Source organism: Geospiza fortis, unplaced genomic scaffold, assembly GCF_000277835.1.
Source record: "Geospiza fortis unplaced genomic scaffold, GeoFor_1.0 scaffold114, whole genome shotgun sequence".
Classification (NCBI taxonomy): domain Eukaryota; kingdom Metazoa; phylum Chordata; class Aves; order Passeriformes; family Thraupidae; genus Geospiza; species Geospiza fortis.
The window spans coordinates 1,885,531-1,898,125 of NW_005054383.1; the positions used below are offsets into that span (position 1 = coordinate 1,885,531).

Below are 12,595 nucleotides of genomic sequence, written 5' to 3' on the forward strand. Positions count from 1 at the left end.
GGCCGCGCTGGGGCTCTGCAAGAGGCTACTCAAGAGGTCACCTGGGGAGAGAGGGGTGCAGTAAAAGTAGGGGTACAGTAAAAGTAGGGGTACAGTAAAAGTAGGCTACCCCTACTTTTAGGGGGGCAGGAGATGATTGAGATCTGACTCTAAGGCTTTGGAATGCTGAATGCTCTACAAGCTGGGGACAGTGTGACTGGACAGTGTTCACGCAGAAAGGGACCTGGGGGTGCTGGATGACAGCCGGTTGAATATGAGCCAGCAGTGTGCCCTGGGGGCCAAGAGGGCCAATGGCTCCTGGCCTGGATCAGGAATAGTGTGGCCAGCAGGAGCAGGGAGGTCATTCTGCCCCTGTACTCAGCACTGGTGAGGCCACACCTTGAGTGCTGTGTCCAGTTCTGGCCCTTCAGTTTGGGAAGGATGTTGAGACACTTGAGCACATCCAGAGGAGGCAACGAGGCTGGTGAGGGGCTGGGAACACAAACCCTGTGAGGAATGTTTGAAGGAGCTGGGGCTGTTTAGCCTGGAGAAGAGGAGGCTCAGAGGTGACCTTATTGCTCTCTACACCTTCCTGAAGGCAGGCTGCAGACAGGTGGGGTTGGTCTCTGCCACCAGGCAGCACTGACAGAACCAGAGGACACAGTCTCCAGCTATGTCAGGGAAGGGACAGGTTGGATATTAGGAAGAAATTTTTCACTGAAAGAATAATAAAGTACTGGAATGCTCTTCCCAGGGAGGTGGTAGAATCACCATCTCTGGATGTGTTTAAAAAAAGACTGGACATGGCACTTGGTGCTATGGTCTAGTTGGGGTGTTAGGGCACTTCTCTCATGGTATTTCAGGAAATGCAAGGCCATGGGGTGTATTTTAGGAATTTATTATAAAATTCTATCCCCTCACAAGGCTGAACATCCTTGATGTAAGCTTGGCACATCCCTGTTACACTGAACATCACAGAGGCTTCTCCAGGCCTGTGACACTTGTGGTGATGTCCCCAAAAAGCTCACTCAGGCCAGCACCTCCTCCCAAGGACCAAATGCCATGGCAGGCACACATCACATCCCCCAGCCTCCCATCCACATGACAAAGGCTTCCCCAGACAGGTGGAGTCTGAAAAATTTGACACAGCCTCAGGGTTTATCTTCCATGACTTCCTCCAGCCTCCAACTGAAGCCACAGAAAGTTAATATTTGCAGAAAGTTAATATTGCAAATAAGCCGTGACAGAGTTCCACAGCTTCACCACAAAGCTGCTTTGTTTGGGGTATGCCAGCTGCTAGTTTCACTTTCCACCCAAACAGGAAACAGAAATAATCCCTGCTTTCACTTTCTTTGTGTCAGTAGGCTTCTAACACAGCTCCTGCCCAGTTTCTTTGACAGAAATAAGATTTTGCTTCTGTTGCCACTTACAGGGAAGCCACTCAAACCCCTCCATCACCTTTAGTGCCTTTCTACAAAGCCTTCATTGCTCCTCTGCACCTACTGGTACTGAAAGAGCAGAACTGCAGCCACCACTCAGGGTGCAGATGAGCCTTAGTTCTGCTACCTCGGGTTTTAGCTTTTTAGGGAGACACAACAATTCCTTCTCTAGCTAGGGACCAAGGACAAATGATCCAAATCTCAGGCCCAAGAGCACAAACAACGTGGGCTGAAGAGGGAAAAAACAAGAAGGGTGGGACTGCATGGGCTGGGGCTAACTGGACAATTAGCTCAAATATGCAAATGGACCAAAACTTACAAAAATGTGAGATCTTGTGAGCAAGCCCTGTTTTGCTGCCGTCTTGGAGCCATCCAGGCACAGCCACAGCTGTGGCTCTGGTACTGCCAGGGTGTGGCCTTTGAAGGCTCTTCTAATAAATATCCTCTTTATTCCCCTTAACTCTGTTTAGCCTCTGTTCCAGCTGCTTAAGGCATCACCTGGACCAACTTCTCTCTTTCACCTGATTCTTGCAATAGCACTTGAGTACTTCCAGCTCTGAAGTTAATCCTGCCTAGCCCAGGCTGAACTCCCCCCTTCACAGCAAGAGGGGACCACATGCACTCACCTTTCATGTGCCACCTCTAACCAGACACTCCCTTATCTCTGGTGGCCTTTGCTTCCTCAAAAGCTTGTGGAACCCCAGGGCCAGCCCCCAGAGGCTGCCTTTCCCACAGATGCTGCCCACAATCTCCAGGCTTCCACCTGCTGCAAAACTCTTCACCTTCCCCAAGTTGTTCAATACACTTCTCTTCCTTGAGTACTTCATCTTTTAATAACCTTTCCATCTTGAAAAATCTGGCACTTGCTGTGCTACAGAATCTGAAGTTCTCAGAGAATCTGAGTGATTTTTTTATGGAAGTGAAACATCCTGACACCAGCAGTGCCAAAATAACAGCTATGATTTACTGAGCTACTTCCAATGTACACAAGAGCCTGAGTGATGAACACATCCCTCCTTAGTCCTCATTTTTCACCAAGACTGATGTCTTACATCACTGAATTCCTAATTCCCTGCCAAGCCTTATCATTGCTTCTTTCTCCTGCACTCCAGAAACTGAAGGCATCACATGGCTCTGGCTGAGCAAGACAATCCTGCCCTTTAATCTTAGCACTGAACCCCCTGAGGGGACATCCACACCTGGGCACATCTGTACAGCTCATATTGTGCTTTTACAGACCCTCTGAAGCTCAACCAGGCCAAGTGCACCAGAGCTCGGGCAATCCCAAACACAAACCCAGGCTGGGCAGGGCTTGGAGCAACCTGGGATGGTGGAAAGTGTCCCTGCCATGGCAGGGATGATCTTTAAGGTTCCTTCCAACCCCAACTATTGTTATTCTTTTAAACATTCATTTCAGCCAACTCCACAAAAATCAGTGAGAATTAAAGATTCTCATCTTTTAATCCATCCACAGCAGAAACTCTCAGTGACACTCCTGTAACTCACAGCAGCTGGTTCAAGTGCTCTGCACACAGTTAAATCACTGAAGCTCTGGGGTTCAGGGATTTTCAGTGTCTTTGCAAACAGGTGACAAATTCACAGCATCAGCTGCATTCATGCCAAAGCAGGAAACTCCCAGTGACTGCCTCTGCCACAAATGCTCCTGCTACTCATTTGTTTGCCACAGGCAAGGGAATATTCCTGAGGAAGGGATTCATCAGGAAATGTGCTATAAATCATGCAAAAACAACATTTGGAGGCTGAGACGCTTGCTGAGTAAATCCTACACCATGGCAATAACTCAAATGTTGTCCAGCTTGGGACATTATCTGAGTTGCTTTGCTTAAGTGATATGAGAAATGAGTTTAATGTTGTCTTCAAGTGCTATTTAAAACTCATGCAAGACTGCAAGTAACCATTTCACTCCACTTCCCTGTGCAAATGAAAAATAGGAAGCAGAGGTTTTCCAAGTTCCTAAAGAGAGCTGGGCTCTAATGGAAGATATTAAACATTTATGGGGACTCAGGAACACCTTTAATCTCACCTGAATGGAAAGAGTAAAGGGTGGTGGCCTCACTTAAGCAATGAAAACATTCAAGAGTCACCAGTACAAAGGAACTGAGTCTCAGGGAACACAAAATGAGCAAGAATGGATCTGAGGGAAGCACCTGGTGTTCCATTTGGAAGTGGTGCAATCATCATCTCTGAAAGTGTCCAAAAGCCATGGGCATGTGGCACTTGGGGACATGGTTTAGTGGTGGCTGTGGCAGTGCTGGTTAATGGTTGGACTCAGTCTTAGAGTCTTTTCCAACTTTAGTGATTCTGTGACTTCAAGAAGTGGAAGCACAACCAATTTTAACATGGACACAGCAAAGACACAGCACAGAAAAATAAAACTGAGGGAGTTTCACACAAACAAGTTTGCACAGGCAAAATGAAACTTCTAAAGGCACTGCTTGTGTGGTCCTGGTTCTTAGCAATTATCCTGAGAAAACACTGTGTGAAAAGTTTGTTTGTTTTCCCTGAGAGGGGAGAAAGGAAAAGGCCAGCACAGAAGTGCAGCCGACTTCCAGTTTGGGAAATCTGATCCCAAGTCACAAGGGGAGCACACAGGTGGATGAAAGCTGCCTCAGCAATCCCCAGGGGACTGAGGGACATCTCCAACAGGCTTCCATGACAGCCAGCCCAGAATTTGTTCCACCAATTCCCTCCCCCAGCACCATTCTTAACAATTGACACCAGAAGCTTTGATCTTTTCTGTAAATATTTCCTGTCCAAACTCTTCCCAGCTACAGCAAAATCCACTCTCCCCCTGCCAACCCAAAGGAATATTTCTTCCCATTAAAGTTTGAGGTTTGTATATAAATATAGAAGTATCTTAAGCTCCTGTACAGGAAAGGAGCACTCAAAATGCTGCTCAAACTTCAATGTGAAAGGTTTAGCACTAAGCAAAACACTGCCAAGAGCTTATCAGAACCAGCAGGCTGGAGCTGCTGCCTGCTGCAATCTGGCCACAAGGAAGTGATCTGCAGCTCCCAGGGAACTGCTCAAGGTCCCAGGGACAAGGAAATGTGTGCCAAGGACAAGGACACAACAACGTGCTCTCCATTTCAGAGGTAACTAAGAGGTAGAGATGTCAATGGGTTAACATCAGATAAGCACTCACACAAAAACCTAACAGGAATAGATAGAAAAACTTTCACAATCACAGAACAGGTTGGGTTGGAAGGGACCTTAAAACCCACGCAGTGCCACCCCTGCCATGGGCAGGGACACCTCCCACTGCCCCAGGCTGCTCCAAGCCCTGTCCAGCCTGGCCTTGGGCACTGCCAGAGCTGGAGCAGCCACAGCTTCTCTGGGCACTCTGTTCCATTTCACAGAGACTTGGCTACCTTCATTTTCCTTTTTCCCAGGCAGAATTCAGTTTTGCTCCACTGGCTTTGATGTGCCACCAGCTGGAACTCAGGGAATGCCAGCAGCTGGAATTCAGGGGATAATGCCAACCCCATGCAAGGCCACAGCCTTGGGGCAGAGGGGCTGCAAAGTTGCTCAGTGGAAAAGTGTGCCCAGGTGGGCAAGAAGGCAGTGGCACCTGGCCTGGACCAGCACTGGGGTGGCAGCAGGACCAGGGCAGGGACTCAGGGACTGTCCCCTGTGCTGAGGCACCTCCAGTCCTGTGCCCAGTTCTGGGCCCTCCCCAGGGAAGAGAATTGAGCTGGGGAAGGGGCTGGAGCACCAGGAGGGGCTGAGGGAGCTGGAAAGGGGCTCAGCCTGGAGAAAAGGAGACTCAGGAGGGACCTTGTGGCTCTGCACAGCTCCTGACAGGAGGGGACAGCCGGGTAAGGGTTGGGCTGTGCTCCCAGGGAACAGGGACAGGACAAGGGGAAATGGCCTTAAGTACCAGGAGAGGTTCGGATTGGATATTGGGAAAATCTCTTCATAGAAGGGTGGTCAGGCCTTGGCACAGCTGCCCAGGGCAGTGCTGGAGTCACCATCCCTGAGAGAATTTAAAAGCCTTGCATATGTAGCAACTGGGGACATGGGTTAGTGGTGGCCTTGGCAGTGCTGGAACAACAGCTGGACTTGATGACTTTAGAGGGCTTGTCCAACTTAACAATTCCATGATTTTAACTCACTGTCATTAGAGCACTTTGCATTGAAACTTCAGAGAGGTTTCTGCCATCTGAGGACTACAAGCAGCTCTGTGGGCACATTTTAATGACATTTGCAGTGGGGTGACCTAACAGTGCAATTTGTTTCTCTGTGTAGGGTTTTTCTTTCCAATCAGGAATTTGTTGGCCTGTGAAAAGCTCTGGGAAAGGGTTATTAGGAGAGGTCAGACAGCAAAGGAAGGAATCTGTGCCTGATACTGCAGGTTTAAGTACAGGGAAATCCCATCTTGTAGCTTTTCCTTACCACTTTCTCCTGAGGTTGGGGACGGTGGTGGAGTGGCAGCAGTAGCACTGTGCTTATCCCAGATGCTCTCCAAAATACCTGGCCAAAGAGAGAACTTTCAGAAGTGCCTTCTCAAAGATCCACACTGATCCAACAAACACAGCACAGACTGCAGGAGAACTTTGGCAGAACACAGCTCAAGTGCTTTGGGAGGGACAGAAACACTCCACAACAGCTTTGGGCTCACTAAGAGCAGACAATTCCCATCCCTCTCCATGGAGGGAGCTCAGCAACTGCTCTGCTGCATCAGCTGGTTCATATTAAGTTGGCTGCAGGGCAGAGCTGAGTGCTCACAGTGCAGCAGCAGCCACTGCATCTGCCCTATTGTGCTCCACAGACCCCCAGTGTCAGAACCCAGGAAATTCCTGGGAGGACTTGAGACCCTGGCAGGGAGCTCAGAGACCTTGGCATGGAGTCAAAAACACCTGTGCCTTTGATTTTAACCCATAAAAACAATTACCAGCTTTATGTGGAAAGTTACAAGCCACAAGAGTCTGAGTAAAATGGTAGTGAATTTGTCACAAAGTGAAAATGTAGAATTTTAGAGTTTTTAGAATGAGAGTTCAAAAAAATGAAAAAATGTTCTGTCTTTCTCCTTCTTCTTCTTAGCCTCCATCTTCTGGTGTAATAGTAACACTTTTAAATTAGTTTAGAGTAAAAACAAACTGTCTAACATAAGTGATAAGTATTAGAAAATTATTGTAAATAATGCACAGGTCTTTTTTAGTATAAAAAAATAACACTGCCCTGAGGGCGGTCAGTGCCATGAACCAATGTGCTAAACAGATCTCAACAAGTCAAAAAAAGACAATGTATTAAATAAGAGCAAATAAACAACCCTAAGAACGAGAACCAAAAAATTCTGTCTTCTTCTTCAGTCTCAAAACTGAAAAAAAGAGACTTTTTAACACCTCCAAGTCATTTTGACACCAAAGCCCTCGTCACCCCAGGAGTGGCAGCCCAGCTGTGGGTGCTCAGGGGACAGCCAGCTCAGTGGCATAAGGTGTGACAATGCCCTGGGTTGACTATATGCTGCTTTTATCCCCAGTCATCTTGTTCTGTTTATGCTGAATAATAAGTTTTACACCTTTAGGACTTGTTCCAGAAATGAAGAAAAAAAAGAAGCAGCAGTTTGTTTTCAGACACTGCACTCACTCCTCCACATTCTTCCTCCTGGACTGTGGTGTCTGCGGATGGACAGACAGCAAGACAGAGCTCTCCTTTGTTTCAGTTAGTTTTAACTAACTAAACTAAGGGTTTTTTTCCCTTTTCTTTAAACCTGTTTAACCCTACTCTGAACTGAACACCACAAGAGCACTGGCAGCTCACACCTGTGCCCACAGCCGGGTCTGGCATTTTCAGCACCGGAGGGATAAGAGATCTGATAATAGAGCTCTCCCTTGTTTTAGTTAGTTTTAACTAACTAAAGCAAAGAAGTTCCTTAGACTGTAAGGTCTTCTTTCCCTTCTATTTAAACCTGTTTAAACCTACTCTGAACTGAACACCCAGAAGAGCACTGGCAGCTCGCACCTGTGGCCTACAGGGCCACTGCATTTCCAGCACTAGAAAGACTGATAAGAATCTGAATAAGCCAAGCTGCAACCTGGGGAAGGGACTTTCTGAGTTTGTCATCTCTTTTAGAGCAGCAAAGAATTTTATTGTTTAATACTGTTTAAGTTTTATTGTTTAACAAACAAGTTTTTTTCCACTTTTCTCCAAAAAAATATTTTCTCCCGAACCGGTTGAAAAAAAGAAACCAATTAAATGTGCTTTCCTAGAAGAGCCCCTTTAGAAGTTCTGTCCAAAATGTGCCCTGAAGCAGGACAAACAGATCCATGTACCTGTGAGGAGCCCCAGCACGGTCTGCACCTGCTCCAGGAGCAGCTTGCGCAGCTCCTCCTTGCGGGCCACACTCAGGTCCTCGCGGGGACACGCCAGCTCCTCCGACGTGGTTTTCAGCATGATCAGCCCCAGGGGAGTGGTCACAGGAGACTGGATCAGCTGAGGAGCACAGTGATAAGAGCAGTGTGATGACAACATGCACTGACACACAGGGATTAGCAACACTACTCCCAGTTTACAACAGCTTCACCACTCAGGGTACTCCAGTTCGACTTCCCCAGACTGAATCTCTGATGTCGCAACAGCTCGAGCCCCGTGGGAATCCCTGGGGTTTCAGGAGAGCTTTCATAATGTCATTGCACACATTCTGTGTCCCAGCATGGTCACAGAACAGCCTGTCCCTTCTGCTTGCTGCATCCCCTGCCCAGCACCATCTCAGCGCAGCAACTCACACCTCACAGCCCAGCAGGGTCCCCAAAAATCCCTCCCTTCCCACACAGCCCAAAGGCTGCAGCCAGGAGCAGATGGCACCCGAGGGATCTGAGCTCCCCTTGCACCTGCACTGGATCTCAAACTGAAAACTGCATTTCCCTCTGTGGCATTCACGTTCTCTGAAAAAATTCCTTTGCCCAGGGTTTTTCTCCTGGGAAGCTGAAAGGCAGCAAGAGAGGCCTCAGAGAAAAGGAAAACAATTCTTATCTCATTTGCTTCTCCTGTGTTTTGCTCATGTGGAATGTGTTTGGAGATTGTTTACCCACAGGTGATTGTTTCATTGGTTTCTGCTGTGAGTTGTTTTCACTCTTTGGCCAATCAGGGCCAAGCTGTGTCAGGACTCTGGGAAGAGTCAGGAGTTTTCATTATTATCTTTTTAGCATTCAGTAAGTATCCTTTCTGTATTCTTCACTATAGTATAGTATTCTTTACTATAAAACAGTATAATAAAATAATAAATTGACCTTCTGAGAACATGGAGTCAGCTGCATCATTCCTGCCCCTTGTTACAATATCCCCCAAAGACACTAACTTCTGCCCCATGCTGGAACAGGACTGGACAAAAAGCTGACTCGTCCCTTCATCAGCCACAGGGTTATTAAAGACTTCTTCAAGTGGGACAAAGTTTTGTTTCCAGCTGAAGGACAGCTCTGCTCTCCACTGCTGCCCAGACACCAAAGTGATTTATGCGCTGGGAGAAAAAAGTCCAAAGCCAATCCCAGTTGCTACAAGTAATCCTTGAAGCCATAATCCTGCAATACAGGCTCACTTTGCTCCTGATTCCCTGACTCTCCAAAGGAGAGCCAGGCTGAGTTAACACTGCTAAAAACACAGTTTGGTGAAATATTTGGGGAGAAAATAGCCCATTTAAGAGCTCTTCATCTTGGCTTTTGAAAAGGAAGTCCCAGACACAGGAGTAGATGGCAAAGAACTCAGTGAAACACCCAACTTGCAGGTAAATTGTGAAGGGACTGAAAATCATCTCAGGATATTTTCTGACAAAGCCAGGGAGTTTTAGCAATACCAGGCACTGATACCTCAGTCAGGCTAAACAAATTTTAAACCTCTAAGGAAGCAGTACCTCATGTAGAATTACTGGCTCTTCACAATGACAATACAATATCCCAATTTACCTTTCTTCTCCACCCCTCCAGTGGTTCAGTAAAAGGTTTAGAGACAGAGTACTGGGATACAATTTAATGCTGAAGAACAAAGAACATGCTGCAAATGATCTCAGAAGAAATCCTGAGACAGGGCTCATCTGCAATTCTAACAGCAAATCATTCTGCCCCTGTGCTACTCTGCCTTCTGTCAAGGCCCTGGAATTCAGCATTGCTGGTTTTCTTCCACTTTCGCTGAACATTTTAGGAATGTGTCTGCCACATAAATTAATTTATGGAAACGTTTCCCTCCACTGCTAAGCTCACTAGGAGAGGCTTAAGGAAAAAGATTCCTCAAGTGAGCTCTGCAATGCCTAAAGATAACCCCAGAGTGCTAGAGAGGCCAGGAGAGCTCAGGCTGCCTTTCAGTTCACATCCAGGTGAAATGAGAGGCAAAACTCCACATGGACACAGTTATCTCCAAGTATTTCTTGTCAAACTGACAACTGAGGCCAAAATTGCACCATGTTCCACTCCAGAACAGTCAGAAAAGTGATTACACCAGCCAGGGATGAGCTCTGCAGCCAAGCCAGGTTTTTTTTTTTAATTTTGCAATTAATACTAGATCCATTTGCCTTAACAAATAAACTCCTGCCACTCAGGGACTTGGATTTCAGTAACTGCCTTGTGGCTTGGCCGTGGGTTTTGCTGCATTCAAATCATGTAATTATGTCAGCAGAAAAAGCCTGTGCAGCACTTCAGTTTACACTCAGCCTCTTTAAGCCAATTAGAAACAATTTTAAGGGAACTGGAGACAAAATAATCCAACAAAAAGAGGTTTGCACCAGCCTGGTGATGCTCCAGCAGCAGCCTGGCTCGGGATTCCCTGTAAGGATACTGAGTTGCACCCAACATTCCAACTAATAACATGGATTCAGTCAGGATGCCCAGTTCACAGCTGAGCCTTCCTGCAGGAGCCCTCCTGAACACCCCAACAACATCCCATTAGTGACCTTATTGATGAGGTACCAGAGATTTTGGGGTGTCTTTGGCCGTTGGGTGAAAAATCTGCACCAGCCCGATTGAGAAACTGCCCTTTCAGAATCAGTAATTTTACTGCCTTCTGTTTTGTTTAAAGAACAACCCATACTCCTTGTATTCTCAAGAACTAGCCCATAATATTTAAAATTCAAAGTGAATACTTGTGGTACAGTATTGTTCCTTCCCCAAAACACTTTGAACACTGGACAGAAACATAACACAGAAAAAGTTGAGTGTTCCAATAAAATTAAAAAGGAATTTACAAAGCAACATCTACCATTTGATCTTCATCAAACAGGGGTTTCTTTACCCCTACTCAAGGAAACCAAAAGATGTTTCTGAGGGAAAAACTGGCTCCATGCACTGGCAAGGCTCTCACCTGCAGGATGTTGGTGAAGAAGTCATGGTAGAACATGGGCCAGTCCTGGCGGCCGATGTCCACGATGACTTTGCAGAGCTTGTTCCTGATGAAGTAAGGCAGAGTTTTGTGGTGGGCCAGCAGCAGCTTGGGCAGGCAGCTCCTGATCTCCATCTTGTCCTGGGATGGCACCCCCAGCCACATCTTATTGATCAGGTTCTGCAAAAGCAATGGACATCCCAAATGAGCTCATCTTGGACATGAGAGAAACATTGAGAGAATCTGGAATCTCAGACTGGTTTGGGTTGGAAGTGACCTCAAAAATCATCCTGTTCCCACCCCTGCCATGGCAGGGACACCTCCCACTGTCCCAGGCTGCTCCAAGCCCTGCCCAGCCTAGCCTTGGGCACTGCCAGGGATCCAGGGGCAGCCACAGCTGCTCTGGGCACCCTGTGCCAGGGCCTGCCCACCCTCACAGGGAACAATTCCTAATTCCCAATATCCCATCCATCCCTGCCCTCTGGCAGTGGGAGCCATTCCCTGTGTCCTGTCCCTCCATCCCTTGTCCCCAGTCCCTCTGCAGCTCTCCTGGAGCCCCTTCAGGCCCTGGCAGGGGCTCTGAGGTGTCCCTGGAGCCTTCTCCTCTCCAGGCTGAACAACAGAAAGCAGGGACAGAGCATCTGGCAGAGCTGCTGCACTCATGGCCCAGGACTGGCAGCGCCACAATGGAGCTGAAGTTACTGGTTTAACTGGTTTTGGGTTAAGCAGAGCTATAGTGGCAGGCACAAAACCATTTCCTCTATCTTTTAACCCTGGGCACCAAGGGTTTCCCCTCTCAAGGGGGAAGCACAGCCTTGGATGAAGCAGGAAAAGAAAATCAGGGAAGGAGGTTTGGTTTTCCAGGCCTCTGATGCCACCAGGTCCCCTGAAGCTGAGCAGGGAGGTCACTGGAGCAGGCCCTGGCAGTGACAAGGCACCACTGCACAGAAAGCTTTCAGTCCACTTAAAGCCAGACAAAATCCAAAGGAAAGAAGCAGAGTTACAAATTGCTTCCCTGCCCTGATCCCATTTAGGGCTCTGGAGCATTAGGAGCTGAATCTCTTGGGATAACCCAGAGAGGAGGCTGAAGGTCTGTGCCCATCTGCAGCACTCAGCCTGCAGAAAGAGAATGCTGCAGATCACAATCACAGCCTGGAAGAAACCTCAAATATCCAAAACTGGAAGATGATGAATGGTCAAAGGAGATGCAATCCTCAGCAGGATGCACTGCACACAGACACCAGCTCCCAGTGCAGAGCTACACAGGGATATTTATACAGAAATCCCTCAAAAAAGTTGTTTTTGGTGTTTCCTAGCAGAGAAAATCCACAAGTACTGCTTGAAAACAATGGCCCAAGCAGCTGAGGATTCCTTGATCCAAGTCCAGAATCCCAATAAAACTGGAAGATGTTTTATTTTTAACACCCATCCTTTCATGCCCACTGTGCTCTGTCCTGCTCCTCCACCTGCCAGCAGCAGCTTTCTCCCTAGAAATGCTTTTGGGAAGATGTTTTCATTTCCAAAAAGCAGGAGGTGAAAACAATTCATCTGGAAGGAGGTCAGGAGGAGTTTTATTCCAAATCCACTGCTACCTTCCTAAGCAGTTTGGGAAGTCCATGTCCTTGGGCAGTTTTGGGAATGATCCTTGTTCACACCCCCCTGACTGATCCAGTAGCCAAGGTCAGCTGGGGAAGCTGCACACTGGGACAGACCATGGTTCTGCACCAGTTAATTTTGGGAATTCAAGCTCCTCCATGGAGAGATCCTCATCTCCCAGCTGGTCCCTCCCTCTGCACTTGCACAGTGATTTCTTTATTCTGGGCACAATTAGGTTTTTCAATGCTACTTTT

At 47.5% G+C, this 12,595-nt stretch overlaps 1 protein-coding gene across 1 annotated transcript in view; it reads right to left on the reverse strand.

Moving 5' to 3' along the window:
- Positions 1–12,595, reverse strand: part of XPO6 (exportin 6) — a 46,489-nt gene that overhangs the window by 30,951 nt on the left and 2,943 nt on the right. The window contains 4 exon segments of the mRNA XM_031060424.1: positions 3–41; positions 5,835–5,912; positions 7,715–7,874; positions 10,728–10,925. Coding sequence (XP_030916284.1) covers positions 3–41; positions 5,835–5,912; positions 7,715–7,874; positions 10,728–10,925 — 475 coding nt within the window.